We start from the raw sequence: 21,768 nt of genomic DNA on the forward strand, positions 1-21,768 counted from the left end.
ATAGATTTCACAGAATTTGCAACCAATATTATTAAAATATTGGTTGCAAATTCGGTGAAATCTATGATATCGTTGTTATCATTGCAAAAATATTGTACTGTGGGATGCCCTACAATTACCATAAATTAAGTATTTATTTTCCAAAAGTTCACATTTTATACATACTTGTTGTAGCTGATCCTCTACACAAGTAGCTGCTTTGTCTGAGGCAAGTTCATTCTGCTTCAGCTGATCCTGGGCTTGCACAAGCTTGTAAGGGTAAAAATAAAATATATATATATTAAATTAATAAATAAAAATACATGAAATAATTAGAATGTAGGCTCCACTAAACACAGTTTACAGTGCAAAAAAAAAGAAAAAATCAAAAAAAGATCAATTAAATTATACCATGTCATTGCTCTCTTCCAGGTCTCTCTTCAGCTGGTTATGCTCTTCACGGAGAGCCTGAAGAATCTCCTGGAGCTGGCTTCTCTCCTCAGTTATTGATTTAACAGCTTCACGGAGGATCTGCAGCTCCTCGGGATTATGAGGAGCTTCCTGCACCTCTTCAGACAGAAGCTGTTCTCTTTCATGACGAAGAGATTCAAGGGCCTCACCCAACTGCACAGCCTGCACAGAGCACAAATGTATTATAATCTGAATCAGCAGTAAAAACGGAAAAAAGTCAATAGAAAAGGCTTATCAGTAATGATTAATATCTGATCCATTTTATCTAGAAAAACATAGATGTCTCCCTTTAGCTACAGACTTATTTAATGTCATATTGGATAAGACATTTATTCACCAAGTAATACAAACTTAATATGTAAATGTTAAAAGTAACAAACTGATGTATTGGCCCACATGCAGGTCCATGCATTTTAAAAAGAAACTTACTTTCAGGTTGGCCTCTTCCAGAGAAGTAAGCAATCTGTTCTTTTCCACAGAGAAGTCCTCCAGCTCTGCCTGGGCCTTCGCAAGCTTTTCAGAGTTTTCTGTCTGCTGCTCACTCAGCTGAGCTTCCTTAAGCTGGGAATCTACTAGTTCACTCTCCATTTTGAGAAGATCCTCTCTGGTCTTTTCAATCTCTTCCTTCAGGCTGTTCATTTCTTCACTCAGGGTCGTCTTAGTGGTGAGCAAACAATCCCTCTCGCCTTGCACAGCTTGGAGTGCTGCTGTGAGCTCATCCAACTGCAAATTTACAAATCAACAATAGCAAAAGGGTCAACTTTCGCTAAACTGCACGCTATATGCTAAGATTGGCAATTTCACACTATCTGGTGCTTAGCCTTTAATAATATTTTGTGACAAACACCTAAATACAGCCCAATGGTTAAAATAAAATAAAGCTTAAAAGACTTATTTGGAAACGTCTGCCGTCTTTGGAGCCTGTCACACACGTACGTCATACGTGACGTAGATGGTAGAAAACAACCCAAGAAGCTGAAGCAGATTAACTGAATGCAACACAGATTATATCGAGCCGGAGTTGTGCCAGACTCGCAAGATGTCTGGATCTTAAAACTGGCTCTTTTCCAACAATTTGTAAAAAGATTAACTAGAGGTGTTTAAGAGCCTCGGTTGTCATGGAAGTAAACAGGATGAGTGCATTAATAAGCCTTGCAAGTTAGCAATATAGCTAACTACACACCGTGCTCCATTTATAATGTTATTAATTATTATCATTATTATTATTATTATTATTATTATTATTATTATATTATGTAAAGTCTCCTCCACAATCACTGCAGACTGGTCTTCTTCGTTGATTTGAAAAATATCTTCAGAATCTGAAGAACTACCAAAAAAAAATTTGCAATCCAAGTCTGCCATAGCTAACAGTTTGTTGGAACAGTGAACAGCGCTGCAGATCAGATTATGTGTTTCTGCTGTGTAAATGTAGTCTAAAAGAGATTTTTAGAAGTTTTTATATTTTTGAGCACAAGTTTTTTTCGTTTGTTTGTTTTTTTGCAGTTTTGCCTTTTTCCACCACTGCAGAAATTAAAATAGTACCGTAATGAAAAACGCATTGTTTCGTAGAAATTATTTGGTCTATAATAAATATTCTAATCATTTTTTTATCCCTATTTTCAGTGCATCCCTAATTTCAACTCTTTCCTAAAATGTACAGCAATTTCCTCACCTTCTGAGAAATGTCCTGAAGCTCCTTTCTTAGCTGTGCATTTTCTTCTGTGAGATGTTTAGCCTCCTTCTTGAGGTCCTCCATCTAACAACATACCAGAGAACCTGAGGTTACATTTTGCTCCAAATTAGGACCCAAAAGTTACACTATATGCAAATGACTCACCTGCTGGAGCTGAGGCTCTTTCTCCTCAGTCATGTTACAGGATAAATTAGAAAACTGGTTCTCGGAATCAGCGAGCTGCTCTTTGTTTAACTGGAAGCAGATGATCTGAAAAAGAAACACCCAGTTTGTGACAATTGTTGGAAAACTGTCAGCGACTTACTCTAGATCAGGGGTCGGTAATTAAGCCATAACGTGGCGGGCCTCCAAAAAAAAAAAAAAAAATCTGTTTTTGGAAATAAAGCAGGTAAACCCAAGAAAAAAGGAGAAAATAAAAATAAATAAACACACCACTCCTCACGCGGGATCGAACCCATGTTGTCAGGGTCACGGTCCAATACACTGTCACAGCCCTGGCTAGTGTATTGGGACAGAGCCGCGGGGGGATGGGGGGGATAGAGCCCAAGAACGGGCAGAAAAACAAGAACAGGTGGAAACTAAAGTCACACAGAGGGCGACAGAGAGACAGGGGAGGAATGTAAACTAAAGATCACCAGAGAAGCATTTTATTTTATTTTTTTTTTTTTTCATTATTGTTCTTTATAGTTTAAACAACCTCATGGGCCAAATGTTTCATGCCCGCGGGCCGCCTACTGCCGACCACTGCTCTAGATTATCATTAACCAAATAATTAATCACTTCTGTGTTACAAACCTCAAAATCGGTAATACCTATGGCTATGATTAATTAGAGAATATTTCATCATCTACTAACTGACAAGGTCTAGTCAATGTCCAGTCCTAGGTGAGGGCCTAAAAAAATTCTGTAACGTCAAGCATTTAGTTACCTCTTATTTAAGAATATTCTCAAATTCCTAAAATGTTGCCAACCTCCACTTTAAACATGATCATAGGAATAAACTATTCATGCAGTTTAAAGAAATATATCCATTTCTTACCATCTCCTCTTTTTCCTCCATTTCCCTCTTCAGCTGGGCTTTCTCCTCTCTCAGCCCCTGTGTAATCTCCTGAAGCTGGTCTCTCTCTTCTGTTAGAGAAGTGATGTGGGTCTGCATCCTCTGCAGCTCTTCGAGGTGAAGAGGCTTCTCAGACGGAACATTGTCTCTCTCTGCATTTACAGACTGGAGCTCCTCCTGTAACTGCTTCATCTAATAAGCAAACATCAGTAGAGTTTAATTATATCAATTATACTAACACACACCCACATTTACAGCTCTGGAAAAAATAGACCACTTCAGTTTCTGAATCAGTTTCTCTGATTTTGCTATTTATTAGGTATATGTTTGGCTAAAAAGAACATTTCTGTTGTATTCTATAAACCACAGACAACATTTCTTCCAAATTCCAAATAAAAATATTGTAATTTAGAGCATTTATTTGCAGAAAATGATGCAAAAGATGCAGAGCATTCAGATATCTCAAATAATGCGAAGAAAACAAGTTCATATTCATACAGTTTTAAGTGAGTTCAGAAATAAATATTTGGTGGAATAACCCTGGTTTTTAATCACAGTTTTCATGCATCTTGGCATGTTCTCCTCCACCAGTCTTACACACTGCTTTTGGATAACTTTATGCCACTCCTGGTGCAAAATAATGTAAGCAGTTCAGTTTGGTTTGATGGCTTGTGATCATCCATCTTCCTCTTGTTTATATTCCAGAGGTTTTCAATTTGGTACAAGCAAAGAAACTCATTTTTAAGTGGTTTTATTTTTTTCAGAGCTGTATATCAACACCCACATACACTTTACTGCAGTTGCTGCTAAAACTGTTTTTAATGAACTCAGTGACTCGAGTCAAAATATTTTGAGTTTATGGTAGCATTCACAAACACCTCTTGTAAACACAGTATTTCTGACATGAGTGGAACGCAGCAATTGTTATTAATAAATAAGCTTTTCATTAAAAACCATGTGTAAACAGGATTGGTGGTACTGGAACTAATCACATCATGTAACTAGCATGTGGATTGTAACTTATAATTAATAAACTGACATTAGGGAAAGAACATCGAAGCTCCCAAAATCCAATAGCACTTGTATGCAAGTTGCTCCAATTTCTTACCATCTCCTCTTTTTCTTCCATTTCCCTCTTCAGCTGGGTCTTCTCCTCTCTCAGCCCCTGCGTAATCTCCTGAAGCTGGTCTCTCTCTTCTGTTAGAGAAGTGATGTGGGTCTGCATCCTCTGCAGCTCTTCTAGGTGAAGAGGCTTCTCAGACAGAACATTATCTCTCTCTGCTTTTACAGACTGGAGCTCTTCCTGTAACTGCTTCATCTAATAAGCAGAAATCAGTGGAGTTTATGATCAATGTTCCTGCATCTCAACACCAGAAATGGTTCAAGAACAGAGAAACTTTGGCAGGATTTAGTAGGAAAACATAAAATGCCATGTGAAAAATGTAATAAAAAAAATTAATAAAAATTACCACAGTTGCTGACATGCCCCAACCTGTAAAGTCAGTGTCTATGGCAGTTTACACACTGGTAAAAACAAGCTTGTAGTGCACACGCACTCATTTCAATAACACAATATTTCTGGGAAGTATATATGTACATATGTAGTACATATGGAAGTATTCATTTCATATGGTCTGTATCCTCTACAATTTAACCACATGAATTTACACTTAATAGATATTCAAACCAGGAAACAATTTCTGTGTGGAGTGGAATATGTTGTAAAAAAACATGTCTCTTGTATTCACATTTGTATTTTTGTTTGGCTTGGCCACATAAAAAAAGTGAACAGGCGTAAACAGAATTATAGTGATTTACTAAACATGAAAGTACCTGATTTTGCAGCTCCTCAATAAGCTTGCTCTCACTGCCATCTGAATTTGAGAGTTTGGACCCTAACTCAGCGATCTGAGCTTCCAGCTGTAGTATCCTGTCTTCCTGCGCGTTGCTCTTCTCTAGAGATGTCCTCAGCTCTTCTTGGTTTTCAATCATCTGTAAAACAAACATTTAAAATCATTAAACACAATACAACACATTTCAGGCAGAAGTATAGTTCATCAAAAGGTACTACTTGGTTATTTAAGAGTTATTCTTTATACTACACCACATACCATCTCCACATTTTCCTCCATGTCAATTTTAAGTTGGTCTCGTTCCTCTTTAAGAGTCTGGAGCTTCTCCTGGAGCTGGTCTCTTTCTTCAGTTGTTGAGTCCATAACCAAGCGAAGACTCTCCAGCTCGTTTTGGTAAGTCTGCATGTCTTCAGCTTGCTTAGACAGAAATCCATCTCTTTCACCGTGAAGAGATTCAAGTTCTTCAGACAACTGTGTGGCCTACAGGAAGACCAAAGCACATTTGATAAGGAATGAGAATAAGAAACATGTTCAGTCTTTGCCCTGTTCACACTCGATATTAACATTCCTTCTGAATGATCTGATCACATATTATTGACAAAGACAACACAGTTCACACTTGCCTTTTTGCTGGAAGAAGAACTGGTAAGGTTAAGAGTGTTTAAGTCTTCATTAGCCCAAATCAAGATGAAGCACATAGTTTTGCTGGTGCACCAGCCAGGAGTATCTCCTTTATCCGCTATCTTATCATAGCATGCTCAGCTAACTTGTCCGGACAGTGTGGTCTTGCGGTCCAGCCATGTGTTCATTCATTATTAAGCCAAACCCTACTTTATTACTGTACTAATTATTTAAATTGTCTTTGAACTGGTAATTTGACCCTTGGTTTCACATATTTTGGCAGGCAGTTCTTTCAAAAGTTGTTGCGTGAACAAACTTGCATGTATAAGGACTTGTGTATTGTAAGTATTTTGATATGGGCAGTAATGGGGTTATTTTCACCCACAAGATGATCTAATTAACCAATCTCATTCACATCTGAAGTCTTTGGATATTTAAGATACAAATAAAGAAAGAACCCCACCTTCTGGCTTGCTTCTTCCAGGGCACTGACAAGACTACTGTTTTCCTTTGATTGGTGTTCCCTCTCTGCCTGAATCACAGCAAGCTGCTCCAAGGTTTCTTTGTTCTGCTGGCTCAGCTCAGCATCCTTAAGCTCTACATCAGCTAAAACAGCCCCCAATTTCACAATTTCCTCCTGTGCCTTTTCTGCCTCTTCTTTAAGCCTCTGAATTTCTTCAGTGGCTGTGGCCTGAGCAGATACAAGGCTGTCTCTCTCCTCCTGCACAGAGCAGAGTTCCCCATTGAGCTCAGACACCTAGAAAAGAAAAATACACAAAATTCAAATGTTGAAAAGAATTATCTGAAAGATGTAGGCTCCTTTCACATAAACATTACAGTTTTGCGCAAATACAATAAAATTCAACATAGGCTTAGAGCCACATTAAAACACGTTCTAACAGAAGAGGAATTAAACAAATATATCTCACAAATATAACAAATCAATTTAGTAAAAATCTTAGCGATCACAAATAGCAAATCAACTTTTTATTAAAACAGCTTGTCGTTAGTATTTAGGGCTTTATTATGGGGTTAGCAGTACACACTGCAAAGTGCAAAATGTGGTATTAAAAGCTGTAATCCTGAAAGCTTTTAAACTGGTGGAACAGACACTAATGTGTTAGTTGGGACGCAATCATAACTGTCTGGATAGAATTCTAACCAACCAAGAGGAATCAAAATGAGGGCCCATTTGATTAAAAGGACAAGTACCTCAGTCTTCACTGATTAACAGGGAGCTTCTTTACTGAACTTTAATACATACAGGAGCACAGCTAACATTTCTGGATGTCCCTCCAGCATCAAGGATTACATTGCTCTTATATTGATTAGTGATGTTTTCCCAGAAAATCTTACAGCACTTCATGCTTCCCTCTGCTGACAACTTTTATGAAGATGCAGATTTCATTTTCCAGCAGGATTTGGCACACTGCCCACACTACTTAAAGTACCAATTGGTCTAATTTTCTAAGACACTGATTTTTGGGTATTCATTAGCTCATTAGTTCTAATTAACAATAAAGGAAATAAACGCTTAAAATAGACTACTGTGTGTAATACATATATATCTCCACATCAGTTTTACACTTTGAACTGAATTACTGAAAAAAAGTTTCAATGATACTTTATTTTTTTGGAGATACACTAACATTCTGGTAAGTGTTTAATCAATGTCTGTTCCTAAATACCCCAGTAACTGAGACATGACAGAAAACTGCTTAGCACTACTATTTATGCTTCTACATTAACCAACATGAAAGTGTGGAAAAAAAGGTCAGTGTTAGCTGGGTAGCTAAGACGTGCAAAGCAAATAGCCTAGAACAATGTCACTTAATTTTATATTCAATGTCATCTGCATCTTTACATTCCCTCTGTAGATTATGTATTGGCTACTTCAGTGTTCTCCTAATCTAAACTAATAAGGGATTCTATCTGACCAAACTAGAATTGTGCACAGGTGTTTGAGATTACTAGTGAACAAGTCCCTGATTCAGTCCTCAAAATAGCGGCATGTGTGTAATGAGGTCATTTGTAACACTAAAATATAAAATATATGTTTCTCACTTGTCTTGACAAATCCTCCACTTGGGCAGGAAGAAACTCTAGAGCCTTCATCCCCTCTACTTGATGTTGCAGAGCTTGTGCACTCTCCTGACTCTTCTCAAGCTCCTTCCTTATGTCTGCAACTGTTCTTTCCAATGTGACGCTATCCAAAACATCTAGAAAAGTAATTGGATGGGGAAAAAAAAAAAAAAAAAATTACATACATATCTGTAAAAAAATCTTTTTTTGGAGTTCCATGTACACAGAACACAATGTTTTACTTTTTGGAACTTTTCCATCCAGCAGGGCAGTCAGCTTGGTGTTCTCGTCAAAAGCCCCAAGCAGCTCTTTCTGTAGGTCAGTCTGCATCTTCTTAAAGCGAGATTTCTCGTGGTCAAGTTGGTTCTGCAACGATTTGACCTGATTTTCCATCCTTTCATATTCTGCAGTCAAACTCACCTGATGTATATAAAAAAATAAACAGATTTAATGAGATTAATAGTAAAACAAAGAATATTTTTACTAAAGAAAGGCTGATTACATACGTCTCGCTCTTTTAGAGAGAGGTTTTCACTGCGCAGGAAAGCCCACTCTTTTTTGGTCTCCAAACTGAGACCCTCAGCATCATCTAATGAGCGCCGAAGTCGTGTCACCTCCTGAACAAGATCTTTTCCACTCTGTAATCACAGTTAGGAACACTTTTTAATCAAGGATCATATTTTCAGTGTAAATAATACATACATTAATGTCTTAAAAATGGAAAAAGAAACATACATAAATGACTGATTGTACTTGTTTAGGTTGATACGTACCATAGTCTGAAGTTCAGCTACGACATCATCCTTCTTTTTCAGCTGCACAGACATTGCCTCTAAATCAGCCTACAGAGAAAAAGTGGTACCACTTTAAAATAAAGCTCCTTTATTGAAGAATTTATAAACATTTTTAAAGGAGTTTTTTAATGCTTATTATTTCAGTTGGAAATCATTTAAAACATTAATTAGCACTTACAGCACATACATTTAAAGAACAACAGTGACAGAAGCCCTATTTGGATGGGATTAGTTTCTCAGGGGGTACTGGGGTAACTTTCTCTTTTATAATGGGTCCTCTGTGATTTTATTCCTGTCCAGAACGACCATGTATGTGTTTTTCTCAGACATCCTCTGAAAAAATTTCAGGCTGAACTATCTATTGTTTTTCGCTGAACTCTGTGGTCCTCCGGTAATTTAAATCCCGTCCGGATCCACATCTCTGAGTTTTGTCTCCTTGCGTTTAATAAAATAGCTATTGTCCATTGCTACGCATCATAATTACACTTTGGGGCCGTGTTACCACGGAGATCCACAAAAACAAAAGCGAGTGGAAATGGAGGAGCTACTGAATGCGATGTCATGTGACTAAGAAAGACCAAAAAAAAAAAAAAAAAAAAAAAACACTGATCCTCCTGATTTCTCAATTGCAGTCCAGATGCAAGAGTTTTTATCACAGAGTAAAAGTGGGAAAATGAGAAACAAATCCTGTCTGGATAGGGCTAAAAACTTGTATTTTTTAGTTTAGTCACTCATTTAAATGTTATTATAGTTAAATTAATAAAGTTAATAACGTTTTAAAAAAATAAAGACAATAAGAAGCACCTAGTAAGATCTATGCTTTACCAGTATAAAGAAATGTGGAATCACGATTTGGTACACGACAGGCCACTAGGTTTCTAACCTAATTACCAACCAATAATATTTTAAGTTTATGCTTGCCTTAAGTTTTTGGACTAAATCCTCAGCATTCATTGATGCACGTTTCAGTGTAGAAATCTCAGCTTCCAACTCTCTCTGAAATATTAAAAACAGAATATTAGCAGTGTCAGCAAACATGCAAAGAAACAATAGACAATATCAAAGACAGCAAAATGAGTGAGCACACGTTCATTTATAGTACTATAAGTCAATAACAATTATAACAGGGCTAGCTGGTATGTAATAAAATGTGTGAAGGTTAAAATTAAAAAGGTAACAAACTTAAACAGACCTCGTAATCTTTTTTGCTCTCTTCCTCCAGCCTTTCAAACTCATCAGCATCGTTCTGCTCTTCAATGTCTTTTAAAAGAGTTTCTTTATCTTTGATCAGTGCCTCTTTGTCTTTGCAAAGGGCCTCGTTTTCTTGTTTGAGTCGTTCAATATCCTCAGTAAGCAACTCGAGGGTTTGCTTTAGCAGGTCACGCTCTGTAGATATTGATTCCTACAAAACATAAAACACCAAAACAAAAAACTACAGTTAAATACAAAAGTTACAACTTGACAAGTGTCAAATTATCTTTTAAAGAATAAAAAAAAATGCTTTAAGAATTTCAAAAAACTGCACACTTACCCTCTCAAAGTTCAGAGTCTCACACAACTGGAGGGTTTCTCCAAAGTACTGAAAAAGTAAAAAAAAAAATAAAAAAAGATAAGCATTAGTCATGGTCAATTAATCCTTATTTTTATATATTAAGTATAATAAATATTATAAACCACGGTACAGAAAAGCAAATACAACAGCAACATTCTGACCTATTTATTCATACATCTGCAACAGAGGTAGAAGACAGAACTATTTATTTAATTAATTAATTATTATGCTTTAATTTCTTATCATGCATTATATTCTATTATCCCATTTTTAAACAGGGCTACAGACTTTTTTCCAAAACCGTCCGAAAATACATTTTTGTATTTGTCTATTGTTACAATGTCATCAGTTGTTTAGACTTTTTTGACTCTATGCCCCTCCTCCTCAACTGGTGTTACCAGCAAGCTGATTGGTTCCATTTAAAAGGGGCAGGACTTTAACCATTAACTAACAATATGCTAAGCAATAGGAAAACTCCCCATCAAATTTCAACCAGCAGACGAACCAGAAGTCAGCAAAAAGATTTGTCCATATACTTTAAGACACAATGCATCATCATCCTGATCACATACTGTACTATAAACATGGCATAACTATAAACATGCCTATTGTTAATACACTGTGCAATATAATACAAACTGCTTTAACTGCTTCATACCCTTAAATGGGTAATGTAATTACACACAACGGCAATAGTTACAGTCAAAACCCCTTACCTTGCAATTCTCACAAGTATTACTGGTCTTCTCCTGTTCTGAAGGCTTTTCCAGTTCTGCAACCTTCAGACTCAGCTCAGAACACTTCTCCTCTGACTTCTGTTTCTCCTGTACTTCCACTTCTAACTTCTGTTCCAGCATCTGTAGTTGTTTCTCAAGATCCTCCATCTTCTGTTCCAGAGCCAAACTCTTTTCTTCAGCCTGTTGTTTCCCCTGAGTCTCCGTCTCCAACTGACGCTCCAAAGACTCCACTTTATTCATCAGCTGAGGTGAGTCAGGGGACATGCTGAAGAGAGACGGAGGCAAAGCAAAAAATAAATAAATAAAATAAAAAAATTACCCATGCATCTTTGTTGATGCAGAAATATGTCCATTATTCAAAACAATAAATCAAACCATGTGTTACATGTAGGTATGGAACAATTCAGTTTTTAAAGCTATACACATATAAGTGCCATTTAATACCATTAAAAGATCACTTTAGTAATCACAGAATTGCGCAAACATTGAGTTACAAATGTTGCAGTAAGATTGTGATTCCTGAATTGCCTGACAAACCAATTGTTCAAACAATAAAATTTGGTACAAATTCCCCTACAGATTCCCCACCCCAACAGTTATATCTAGGTTTGCCAAAAAGCAAGTAAGAAAAGGTACTTAAAAACAAACATCCCTCAGAGCAATTAACAATGCTGATGATTATACTGTCTGTGGAAGACATTTTAAAACTTAAGGCCTTTTTTTTCTTAAGAGTTTTTAAGGATCTGCAAAAACTGTATTCAGTGGGATTTGTTTATAAATAAATAAAAAATCAAATCAGCAAATAATAAGACGTGGTCTTACCCATATGCATAACTACGCATAGTGATGTTGCTTTGGTTCATCTCAATATCAAGAGAGGAATCTTCATTGGCATTGTAAAAGTCATCCATGTCTTGAACAGATAGAATCAATATATTGGTGAGGGAAAAAGGGCAATCTGTATAACAATTTTATTTACTTTATACATTAAAAAAGCAAATGTACTATATATTATATTATATAGTAAATATATTTTACCTTCTCCTTCCTCAGATATAGTTAGGTCTGCTCTCCTCTTTTTGAAAAAGGGCTCAGCATAGCTCATATCTGCAGATCCCTCATCTTCTGCAACTAACTGGGCAGATCTCAGGAGCTTCCCACCCCACGTCATTCTTCTCTTGGGAACCTTCAGATAGAAAGAAACAAATATATATTTAATGTACATCATTGTGATTAACATTCAATAGAATAATTAAGCTGTATTCAAACAGGATTAGTTTTAATTTAGTTAAAAAAATAAATAAAAAAAAAAGTTTGGAATTATATAAATCACATTGGCATCATTTTTTTTTTCCTTTTTTTTTTTTTTTTAAGAATCAGCACTGGCTGATATGGTCAGCATTTCAAATTGATACTTGTATTTAATGCCAGAAAAGGACCAAGCGATGCTGGCCACACTACAACAATTAGCCAACACTGGTTGCCCAACGTTAAAATTAATTGATTAAAGCCATTTATTTATTTAACACAGTTTAAGTATTTTTTATTAGTTTTAAGGTTATACCGGATCGGCTCAGTGATCTAAGGCACTTCCACTATGGAAGAGTGCCATGCTCTCTCTGGGTGGGTAGATGATGCTCTCCCCTCATCACTCCCATGCTGATGTCAGTCAGCACAGGCGTCTGTGAGCTGATGCATCAGAGCTGGGTCGCTGCGCTTTCCTCCGAGCACACTATTACCCGGTAATTTAACATCAGTTGCAGTTTGACAAGAGGTGGTGTTGGCTTTAAATGTATCGGAGGAGGAATGTGCTAGTCTGCAGGATTTTATTGTAGGGATTCACCAATTTGGGAATTCTAGACCATTGCCCATATCCTAGTCTTACCCCCTCCCCACCACTAGTAACACCCCAACAATAGAATGGGGAAGACTAGGATGTTAGCAATGGTCCACAATTTCCACATCGGCAATCAGTGAAATACTGTAATCCTGAAGCTGTAAGAAGCGAGGAAACATTTAGTTCTTCTGGATTTGACGGACTTAAACAAGCAGCACTTGTGACAAGCACAACCAAACAAAATGCCTGAAGCTAGATATAAATCACATTACCTTTTGGACCTGTACCACATTTGAAGCTGTAACCAACAACTTGGTTAGGTTCCTTATTCTATCAGCCTGCTCGCGCTGAAGTTGATCCTTCTCTTGTAGAAGTTGGCAAAGCGTTTCCTTCTCGGTCACAGTCGTTTTGGTGACGGAGGAAACCTAAAGAGAGAGGATTTATTTAAAAATTAAACAAAATTGATTTTGTAGAGTGTAAATGTACACTATTGTTACACTTAAAATAATGTTTTATTTTGTTAAGAATTCAAGAAGGATTTGACTTGCCTCCTGAAGACGGCGCTTGAGATCCACAATCTCATTACGATATCTTCTCAAAAGAGCACCATCATCCGAGACTTCTGTAACGTGGGGGTCGTTTTTCATACGCTTTGCTGCGCTAGCAAACTAATTTGTTAGAGAAAATACAAGCAAAATGCTTAACATTTAAGATACACAAAATCCAACTCTGTCTAGACATATAATCAGCAATGCTTTACCTGTAAAGTACTCAGGGTTTCATCCACAGTGACCGGAGTTATTGTGCAGATGATAACTGTTTTGGCGTTGCCCCCCAGCGAATTTTGGAGGATACGTGTTAGCTTGCTGTCTCTGTAATTTATGAAGCCCCTGTGGATATAAAAAAAAAAAAAAAAAAGAACTTTGAGTATGACCACTTTAAATATTTTCTCTTTACCTTATTAACAGGCAAAAGAATAGACACATCATAACTGCTATGAGTTTTGACATCAGCCATACCAAACAGAGTACCAAAAATGAAAATATTTTAGTAAAAATACATGAACAATGGAATTTAAGTTGCTTTTTACATTTACAACAATACTACTGTTCAACCTTTACGTCTTAGGATTAGGCGATATGGCCCTAAAATAATATCACAATATTTCATGGTATTTTTTAGCGATAATGATACTCTTGGCGATATGACAAAACACTGTAATTTAATTTTTTTTTTTTTTCAAAAATACACTACTGCAACAAAATAAAAAATACATTTTATTACTACATATGATATATTTCACACCTCTTACTGAGATACTAAAAAACAAGAATTTTATCAGATTTGTACTGAAGTCAATGATCCAGAATATCATGATACTAATAATGCACACCATATACCTCCATTTATCCAGGATTAAAGTAAAATACATTTTTACTGGACAGATATAATCCGTCTCTAGTAGATATATAATGGGAAATTGGGCGGGTGGTATACGATATTCAAGGGTATAATATCTTTCACGATATAATTTTTTTTTTACGAGATTATCGTGTACGACACGATATGGCACACCCTACTTAGGATACTTTCACTCTACCTAATTAACAGGCAAAAGAAGACATATCATAACTGCTATGCGTTTTGACATCTGCCAGATCAAATGGAACAGATAGGATATTTTCATTTGAAATGTAGACAAATTATAATTCAGTCACCAAAAACGGAAATACTTTAGTAAAAACACACAAACTCTCTCATTTAAGTTGGTTTTTACATTTACAACAATACCACTGTTCAGCCTTTAAGTCTTATGATACTCTTCCTCTAGAACACTTAAGAGAAAATGAAACAGCACAAATCTGCCCCCTCAGCTTGTTAAAAATTTTGTGAATAAACCTTTAGGAGGTGCTACAATGTTCAAAAGCCATTTTTCGAAAGGAGGGCGAGATCAAGAACGAGAAACACCTAATCTGGCAAAATGATACTTCAACATAAGAGAAATTAGATATTAATTACAATATTTAGATGAACACTAACATGTCTTTACATCAACTTCGTAACAGGCATGTGTGAGCTTGTTTAAACTTGAGAGATTTTTGTTACTTTTTGATATTTGTTACTTCTACTGATTCTTACTTCTGGCTCTCATCAGAGAGTTTCTTGATGACTTGTCCCAGGATAAACAGACTGCGATTGATATTACATCCTTCCTTAAAACGAGCCCCTGTAACACACCAAAACAATGCTTTTATGCTGTGCATTGAACACACTTACAGTTGAGCATGCTCGAACATTAAAGTGATCAGGCTGAGAAAGTGAGCAGCGTCTTCCCTGTTGCATTTCCCCCCCCAATCGAATTGTGCAGTGCATTGCAATTACAAATTAACATTTAACACTAAAATAATATACAAATTTGTAATAAACAACGTTTTTAAACACTGTTCTTAATTAGGTAAACCAATTGTTGCACAAATAAAAACAAGTTAAATGCACACAATGGTAAAATTCACATGCCGCTAGCAGGATGCTAACGCAGAGGTTTCCTAGACCCAGGTTACAAATAAATATTGGGAAGCTAAAGGTTCAATCACCTTTTGGTAGACAAGGTGTATTACATATTAAAATGTACGTAAGTCTGGTATTCTGTACAAGTATTTAATGCATAAAATAGAGATTACATCTTACCTTCAGCTCCTGTCTGACTTGCTCGTTCAGAACCAGCCAGATCCACCAAGTTCTATTAATAAACAAACAAGCAGACAAAAACATATAGCCTGAGAACATACTAAATACATACATAAATCAATCAAAACATTGCTTGTGGTGCTATAACAGTTATAATACCACAGTCGGTTCTGACCCTGCAAAATGATTGGCCTTAGAGATGTTCTATGAGTACCATTACCAGCCAGTAATGCACTCTAATCAAATCTCTCCATGTATTACTCCACCACATACAGCAATGATGCAGCGCTTACAAGCCAAACAGAACAGCTACAAACAGAGCAGCAATGGAACCATTTTAACTTTTACAACCAAACTGATTGGATTCTCTCCTCCTCTTTAACTCCTTGTGCCTATGCCCGCTGCACAGCAGTGCCAATATTACACATTATAGCTTGAACCTCAAATAAAAAATGTAAAAGACAAGTTCAAATACCAAACTCAACATACCAAATGTGAAACAATAATGGCTCCATCTGCATTTTCACCAGATGCTGGGTCACTCCTCTCTCTGCTCTCCAAGATCTATAAAAAAAAAAAAAAACAATAATAATACTTTTTAAATTAAGATCCCAATCAAACAGTAAAGCCAAAAGTTATCTGCAATAACCAAACAACTTACCATTCGGAAAATCGTGTGGGAGCGACTGCTCCGCTGGTTCATTTTTGTCTTTCCATAATGTCGGTTTTCTAAATACATAAAAACAAATAATTGTAATGGTGTATGACAAAAGGGAAAATCAACAAGGTAAAAAGCAGAAGGTCAAGAAGAATGATTAAAATCCTTACTTTCTCCTTTACGAATCCAAGCCAGGGCTTGCTCTGGAGATGTTACTAGCTCCTCTGTCAAGTCTGCCACATAGACGTTTTTCTACAGCATAAAATATGATGTTTACATAATGTTTAAAAATATATATACATTTATACCAAACAATCAAGTTTTCTTTGAAAAGCAAAACACAAATACCTTAGTCTAGGCTACTAATTTATGTAATGATGAAGGGGCAAAACAAAAATTACATCAATGGATCGATAGATAGATCAATAAGATACGTGGTTGATTCAGAAGAAAATTTAGAAATCAATTACACAATACAGCACTATAAAACAAAACAAGGGAATAACATCTCATTTTTGGAAATGAGGAATGAATTAAGTTGTAATGATTAACAATAACCACAAATTATAGAATATTCAGTGTACATTGTATAATATGTACAACATATTCTACAACTTTAGCCAAACAATTAATTTTGTTCAGCTTCGGTTTTGTCCAAGGTGTTCATTTTGATGCACCCTTAGTAAAGAAAGTGATACTTACGTAATTTCCTTCTCGGATTTCCAGAGGTTTTCTCTTCCAGCTGTCGCAGAGTAGGTCTGTTACGGTTTCGTTATAAATTTCCATATAACTCACACGCAGCAGAAACTCTTTCTTTGGACACTAGTAAAATGAACCAGAAAATTATAAAAAGGTCAATAAAACTTGACATTAACATAAGCACTGATTTAAGAACAGGGAATTCAAAGTTATATTTGAAATCCTACATTTTTGATTGTTTGAAACACATCTGCCATGGCAAGGGGTATAACGCCAGGGATGTGGTCACTGCCCATCATCGTAAAGGTCTTTCCAGAGGAAGTCTGTCCATAGGTGAATATGGTGCCTATATGGTGAGAAAAGAGAGTCATGTTAATTATTATTATTTAACATAAATATATATCACATGATCCTGTTTTTGTCTGCTATAGCATAGCTTTAGGATTTAACAGTTACCATTGTATCCTTCCACAGTCGACACGACTAGTGGTTTGGCTATGTCTTGATACAGTTGATTGGTGGTCTCCTCTGCACTAAAAACCCGGTCTGAAGGGGAAAAAAATAAACATAATACATTAATTTCATACTAAATTCATGAATAAAACCGAACTATTCCTTAAGAACACATATCCATCCAGTTACTTACCAAAAGCAAAACCTTTAGTGAGGTTGCCATCATCATCAATCTGGTGTATGGCTTGTCTGTCAGCTTTCCAGTACAACTTTACAGACTCTGCATTCTCAGCAGCTGCTGCCTCTTCCTCCCTACATAAACACACATTTAACAATCATAGTGCTGGTCTTTATGAGGAATATTTTACAACAGAAATTATTTTATTTCCTTTATTGTACTCATTTAATGGTAATCTCCCTGTTTCTCTTCTCTGATACACAAATCTTGATGGGTATATACAGTATCAGTCTATACAAGTTTGAACACACCTCTTCTTATTTATCTACTTTCTTTTTCTTTTTATGATTTTTTTTTATATTGTAAATTTAATATTGAAGATATTAAAGATTAGGGGTGTCACGATTCTCTAAATCCTCGATTCGATTTCATTTTCGATTTGAGGGTCACGATTCGATTCGATTCTCGATTTTCTTGTTTTTTTTTCTTGTTATTATTTTATGCCTCATAAAATTTTAATAATATATTTATTATTATTATTATTATTATTATTATAAATATTATAAATATTATTATTATTATTATTTATTAAGATATATATGGTAATGCCATCTAGTGACTTTTTTTGGTAGCAACAGTGTGCACTATTAAAACAAGCAGTTTATCAGAGCTGTGTGTGGATGGCTGGTGAAACTGCTCATTACATGAAGCTGCAGTTCTTCATCCAACCACTAGCAGCAGGAGCACAAGCTCCGCTCTCTTCACTCAGTCACTACTTCAGTACAGCCCAGCCACGGGCTACAGGGCTCAGCCAGTCCGTTTTTACTGTTTCTGTAAACAAATAAAGGTTTTAACCCCACTAACCGGATAATACAGCTCACTACAGTTCATCTTTCAGCCCAAGCAGCTAACAGCAGCAGGTTAGAACAGCCGACACGGAGGCACTGCTCGGATTACATTATAAACAGGTCAGTTAGCGCGCTGCTAACCTCAGGATGTTTATAACTACGGAGTTTAGTGGACACACCACGGCCGCCAGGTAAGTCTTTTAAAGGCTACCGAAGACTATTAAAGGCTATTAGAGTGTAACCCCTGGCTCCCAGGGGTTACAAGAGGTTATTGAAAGCATTATTGGGGGGCAGAAATCAGTACAGGCTGGTTAGATAAGTGATGTGGGTATTGTCTTATAAATATTTACACATAACTTATATCTCTCCTGAAAAGCTTTTATTTTAGTCAGAAACACGCTTGTGTTTACTTTATCTGAGAGAAAGATGTTTTTTTAATTCAATGGAAAGCAACAGGTGTAGTCAATTATAAGTTTAAGATTTTTAATCCACCTCACTGTGATCTATAGTCAGTGTTCTCAAGTCACACTGACACACGCATTTCAGCGAGTTCACACGCTCTCACCTGCGCGCACCCACCCCTCCGTTAGATACAGATACAAAACCTGCGCGCCCAACCCCCTCCCCCCCTCCCCCGTTGGACAGATAAAAAACAGTGATCACACTCCCGCCGACTGCGCTCATGCAGCGGCTCTCTATTTAAATGAATAGGATGCGCTGTGTTGGTGCCGCGCCATTTGCGTAGCGCGCTGCGCTATTTGCGTAGCGCGCGCGGGAGGGATCGTCGATCCTCTTTTTGACTTCGATACTCGAGATCGTGACCTCATTTCGATTCGATTTCGATAAAATATCGAGATCGTGACACCCCTATTAAAGATATACAGGAACACGTGCAGATTTATTCTGTAAACAAAAACTGTTAAACAAACCAGAATAGGTTCTATACTTTAGATTTTTCTAAGTACCACATGGAATAAAGTTCTCATTGTCTTGAAGGAGTTCCTGGAGGTGCTTAACAATAGTCACAACAACAAAAATACAAAATGCAGTTGTCAGGGACATCAAAGAGTCTACAATTTTACACACCACACAGATTGAGTACTTTATAACAGGTTAAGCTGTACGTTTCTAAAATGTATTTAAATATAATTTAATATTGAAACGTGATCCATAATCTCTTAGATCAAAACCAAGAAAGCTTTAATGCCTCCATTTCACTGTACTGACAGTGTAACAGATGACACTAGAGATGCTGTTTTTTGACAACAGCTACAGGATTAACTAGCCGTCTTAACATTGAGTGTACTTATAAAGGGCTCAGCTGTACGTTTTTGAAGTTTAAATTAGGGGTGGGCAATATGGCCCTAAAGTTATATAACGATATATTTAATGGTATTTTTGGTATAACCATACTCAATATGACAAAACACTTTTTTTTTTCAAAAACACACTACTGCAACAAAATGAAAATTACATTTTATTACCGCATACGATATGACATGGCACACCCCTAACTGAGATATGAAAAAAAAAAAAGAATATTTTGCAGATTTGTAACAGAAGTCAATAATCCAGAATGTCATGATGCTAATAGTGCACTCTTAATATCCCTATATATCCAGGATTAAAGTAAAATAAATGATAGTGTACAAATATAATCTGTCTCTAGTAGATATATAATGGAAAATTAGAAACTCTGAATTTTTCTTTTGCTAAAAACAGAAAAAGTTACACTTATGTGATAAAAGGGGTGGTTGATATTGTAGGGTATTAAATCGATACGATATTCAAAAATTATTGCGTACGATACGATGTGATACTTCACTAGTTTAAATATAATTGATTTCAATTTGAGATTTTTCAAATGAAGTGATCCATGAACTCTTAGATCAAAACTGAGAAAGCTTTCAAAGAAAAGCTTAATTGCTTCCAGTTCAGTAATAGCAGTCTGGTGACAGCTAATGTTGAAGTGTTTAATACATAAACAAGTAAATGAATAAATACAAAATAGTCAACAATGAAGCGGTTTATTTCACATCAGATGAAGGTGGGATTAATAGTTGGAAAATTTGGACTAGCTGTAACCTAGCTAGCGTTAGATTAGTTGGATTTTTACATATAACCCGAACTAACTAGTTAAAGTAGCTAGTTAGGTAGATAACCTAGATAAAGTAAAAGTAAGCTAACGTTAGCTTGCGTTGGCACTTCACTTTTTTTAATTTGAAAGAAGCTAACGTTACTGGCTAACGCTTAGCCAAATATTTTAACTGACAGCAGGGTACCAAAAACCTTTTCTGCTTTAAATGACATAGGTTTACTAATAATACTAGCTTAGCTAGCGAGTTAAGCTAATTAATTAGGTAACCTATAGGTTAACGGTTACGAACATTAATAGTTAGTTAGCTAAGCTAGCTAGTTAATGTAACGTATTGTACCGGTGGCAGAGAGGGAAACGTTGAAGTGAAAATATAAGTACCTGTACACAATAGAGCTATATAACTAAATATATATAAAATAAATATCTATCTTACCGTTTTATAAGGGGTCGAACCCTAACACACACTTTAACTGCGGACTCCTCGCCCATTTCTCCTCATACCCGTCACAAGAATACAGAAACACACACAACCACCCGAACCCCGTCGTCCTAACGACTCCTACTGACTGTTACATTTGTATCTGCGCTGGAAAAGGTTTAAAAATTTTAGCGACTTTTGATTGGGCGCCGTCAAAAGGCGTTCGCCCAATCCCGAACCGCCATTCTCCCAGAGAGGGTTCGTCTGGCCTCCAGGGGGCGCTCCAGAGTGAGACCAAAAATGAATGGGTTCATACACGAAGCTGTAGTTATATAAATAACGTTAGTTAGTGTTAGTTATACTGAACAACAGTGTATTTATTTTCTCAACATAGAAACGAACATAACATTTTTAAAACATTAAGCATTTAAATTTTATCGTATAAGCCTTTATTTTATTTCCAAAATATATATTCATCATATAGTCATCAAGCAGTAACAAGAGGTACAGATGTACAGACTGTTGTCAGGTTAACAACCAAAAGTACATACCCATACCAGAAGGAAAAAACAGAGATAAGACAAACAACAAAAAAAGAAAAAGAATAATACACTTTATTAAAATTCTTTAATCACATTGATTATATTTAGTGTCTTCTAATTATTTGAATATTCTATAAGAAAAACATAATGTTTGAATTCTTCAAAATAGGCATACATATATATATATATATATATATATATATATATATATATATATGCAATAATATGCAAAGAAGTATATTTGACTGTTTACAGTCTTACTATATTCTTACATTCTTGTGGTAAGCTTTTTAAAACATATTTTTAGAAAAAAAAACTTTTTTTTTCATTTGTTGCCTTTAGGCGGTAGCATTATTTGGATCATTTTTGTTAGGGCCATCCTGATAAAGCAGTGGGGATTCAAATAATCAGCTTATTATTAAAATCTAAAAATGTCTTAAAAAAACTTTCCAAAGAAAAAGTCTCTCAAATAGTGATGTAATGTTTTTCTCCCCCCAAAAAATAATT

At 36.0% G+C, this 21,768-nt stretch overlaps 1 protein-coding gene across 7 annotated transcripts in view; it reads right to left on the reverse strand.

Annotated features, from left to right (window-relative positions):
- cenpe (centromere protein E) overlaps window positions 1-20,871 on the reverse strand; it is a 37,249-nt gene extending 16,378 nt beyond the window's left edge. For 4 of the 7 annotated variants that reach the window (XM_049469857.1, XM_049469856.1, XM_049469853.1 and 1 more), the window contains exons 1-33: window positions 20,735-20,871; window positions 17,371-17,489; window positions 17,181-17,270; window positions 16,952-17,070; window positions 16,728-16,847; window positions 16,196-16,277; window positions 16,029-16,096; window positions 15,857-15,931; window positions 15,368-15,419; window positions 14,819-14,906; window positions 13,440-13,569; window positions 13,228-13,347; window positions 12,952-13,104; window positions 11,881-12,028; window positions 11,665-11,755; window positions 10,822-11,107; window positions 10,085-10,132; window positions 9,746-9,955; window positions 9,475-9,549; window positions 8,533-8,601; window positions 8,266-8,397; window positions 8,002-8,179; window positions 7,742-7,896; window positions 6,141-6,434; window positions 5,315-5,536; window positions 5,037-5,195; window positions 4,312-4,521; window positions 3,186-3,395; window positions 2,291-2,395; window positions 2,126-2,209; window positions 880-1,173; window positions 391-612; window positions 166-249 (exon numbers count right to left, since the gene is read on the reverse strand). In XM_049469857.1, the coding sequence (XP_049325814.1) occupies window positions 166-249; window positions 391-612; window positions 880-1,173; window positions 2,126-2,209; window positions 2,291-2,395; window positions 3,186-3,395; window positions 4,312-4,521; window positions 5,037-5,195; window positions 5,315-5,536; window positions 6,141-6,434; window positions 7,742-7,896; window positions 8,002-8,179; window positions 8,266-8,397; window positions 8,533-8,601; window positions 9,475-9,549; window positions 9,746-9,955; window positions 10,085-10,132; window positions 10,822-11,107; window positions 11,665-11,755; window positions 11,881-12,028; window positions 12,952-13,104; window positions 13,228-13,347; window positions 13,440-13,569; window positions 14,819-14,906; window positions 15,368-15,419; window positions 15,857-15,931; window positions 16,029-16,096; window positions 16,196-16,277; window positions 16,728-16,847; window positions 16,952-17,070; window positions 17,181-17,270; window positions 17,371-17,489; window positions 20,735-20,790 (4,548 nt within the window). In that variant the 5' untranslated portion in view covers window positions 20,791-20,871. The remainder of the gene's footprint in view (window positions 1-165; window positions 250-390; window positions 613-879; window positions 1,174-2,125; window positions 2,210-2,290; window positions 2,396-3,185; window positions 3,396-4,311; window positions 4,522-5,036; window positions 5,196-5,314; window positions 5,537-6,140; window positions 6,435-7,741; window positions 7,897-8,001; window positions 8,180-8,265; window positions 8,398-8,532; window positions 8,602-9,474; window positions 9,550-9,745; window positions 9,956-10,084; window positions 10,133-10,821; window positions 11,108-11,664; window positions 11,756-11,880; window positions 12,029-12,951; window positions 13,105-13,227; window positions 13,348-13,439; window positions 13,570-14,818; window positions 14,907-15,367; window positions 15,420-15,856; window positions 15,932-16,028; window positions 16,097-16,195; window positions 16,278-16,727; window positions 16,848-16,951; window positions 17,071-17,180; window positions 17,271-17,370; window positions 17,490-20,734) is intronic. The other 3 variants (XM_049469855.1, XM_049469854.1, XM_049469858.1) reach the window with 3 other exon arrangements.
- Between the last annotated feature and the right edge of the window lie 897 nt (window positions 20,872-21,768).

The sequence above is a fragment of the Astyanax mexicanus genome, chromosome 21, assembly GCF_023375975.1.
Source record: "Astyanax mexicanus isolate ESR-SI-001 chromosome 21, AstMex3_surface, whole genome shotgun sequence".
Lineage (NCBI taxonomy): Eukaryota > Metazoa > Chordata > Actinopteri > Characiformes > Acestrorhamphidae > Astyanax > Astyanax mexicanus.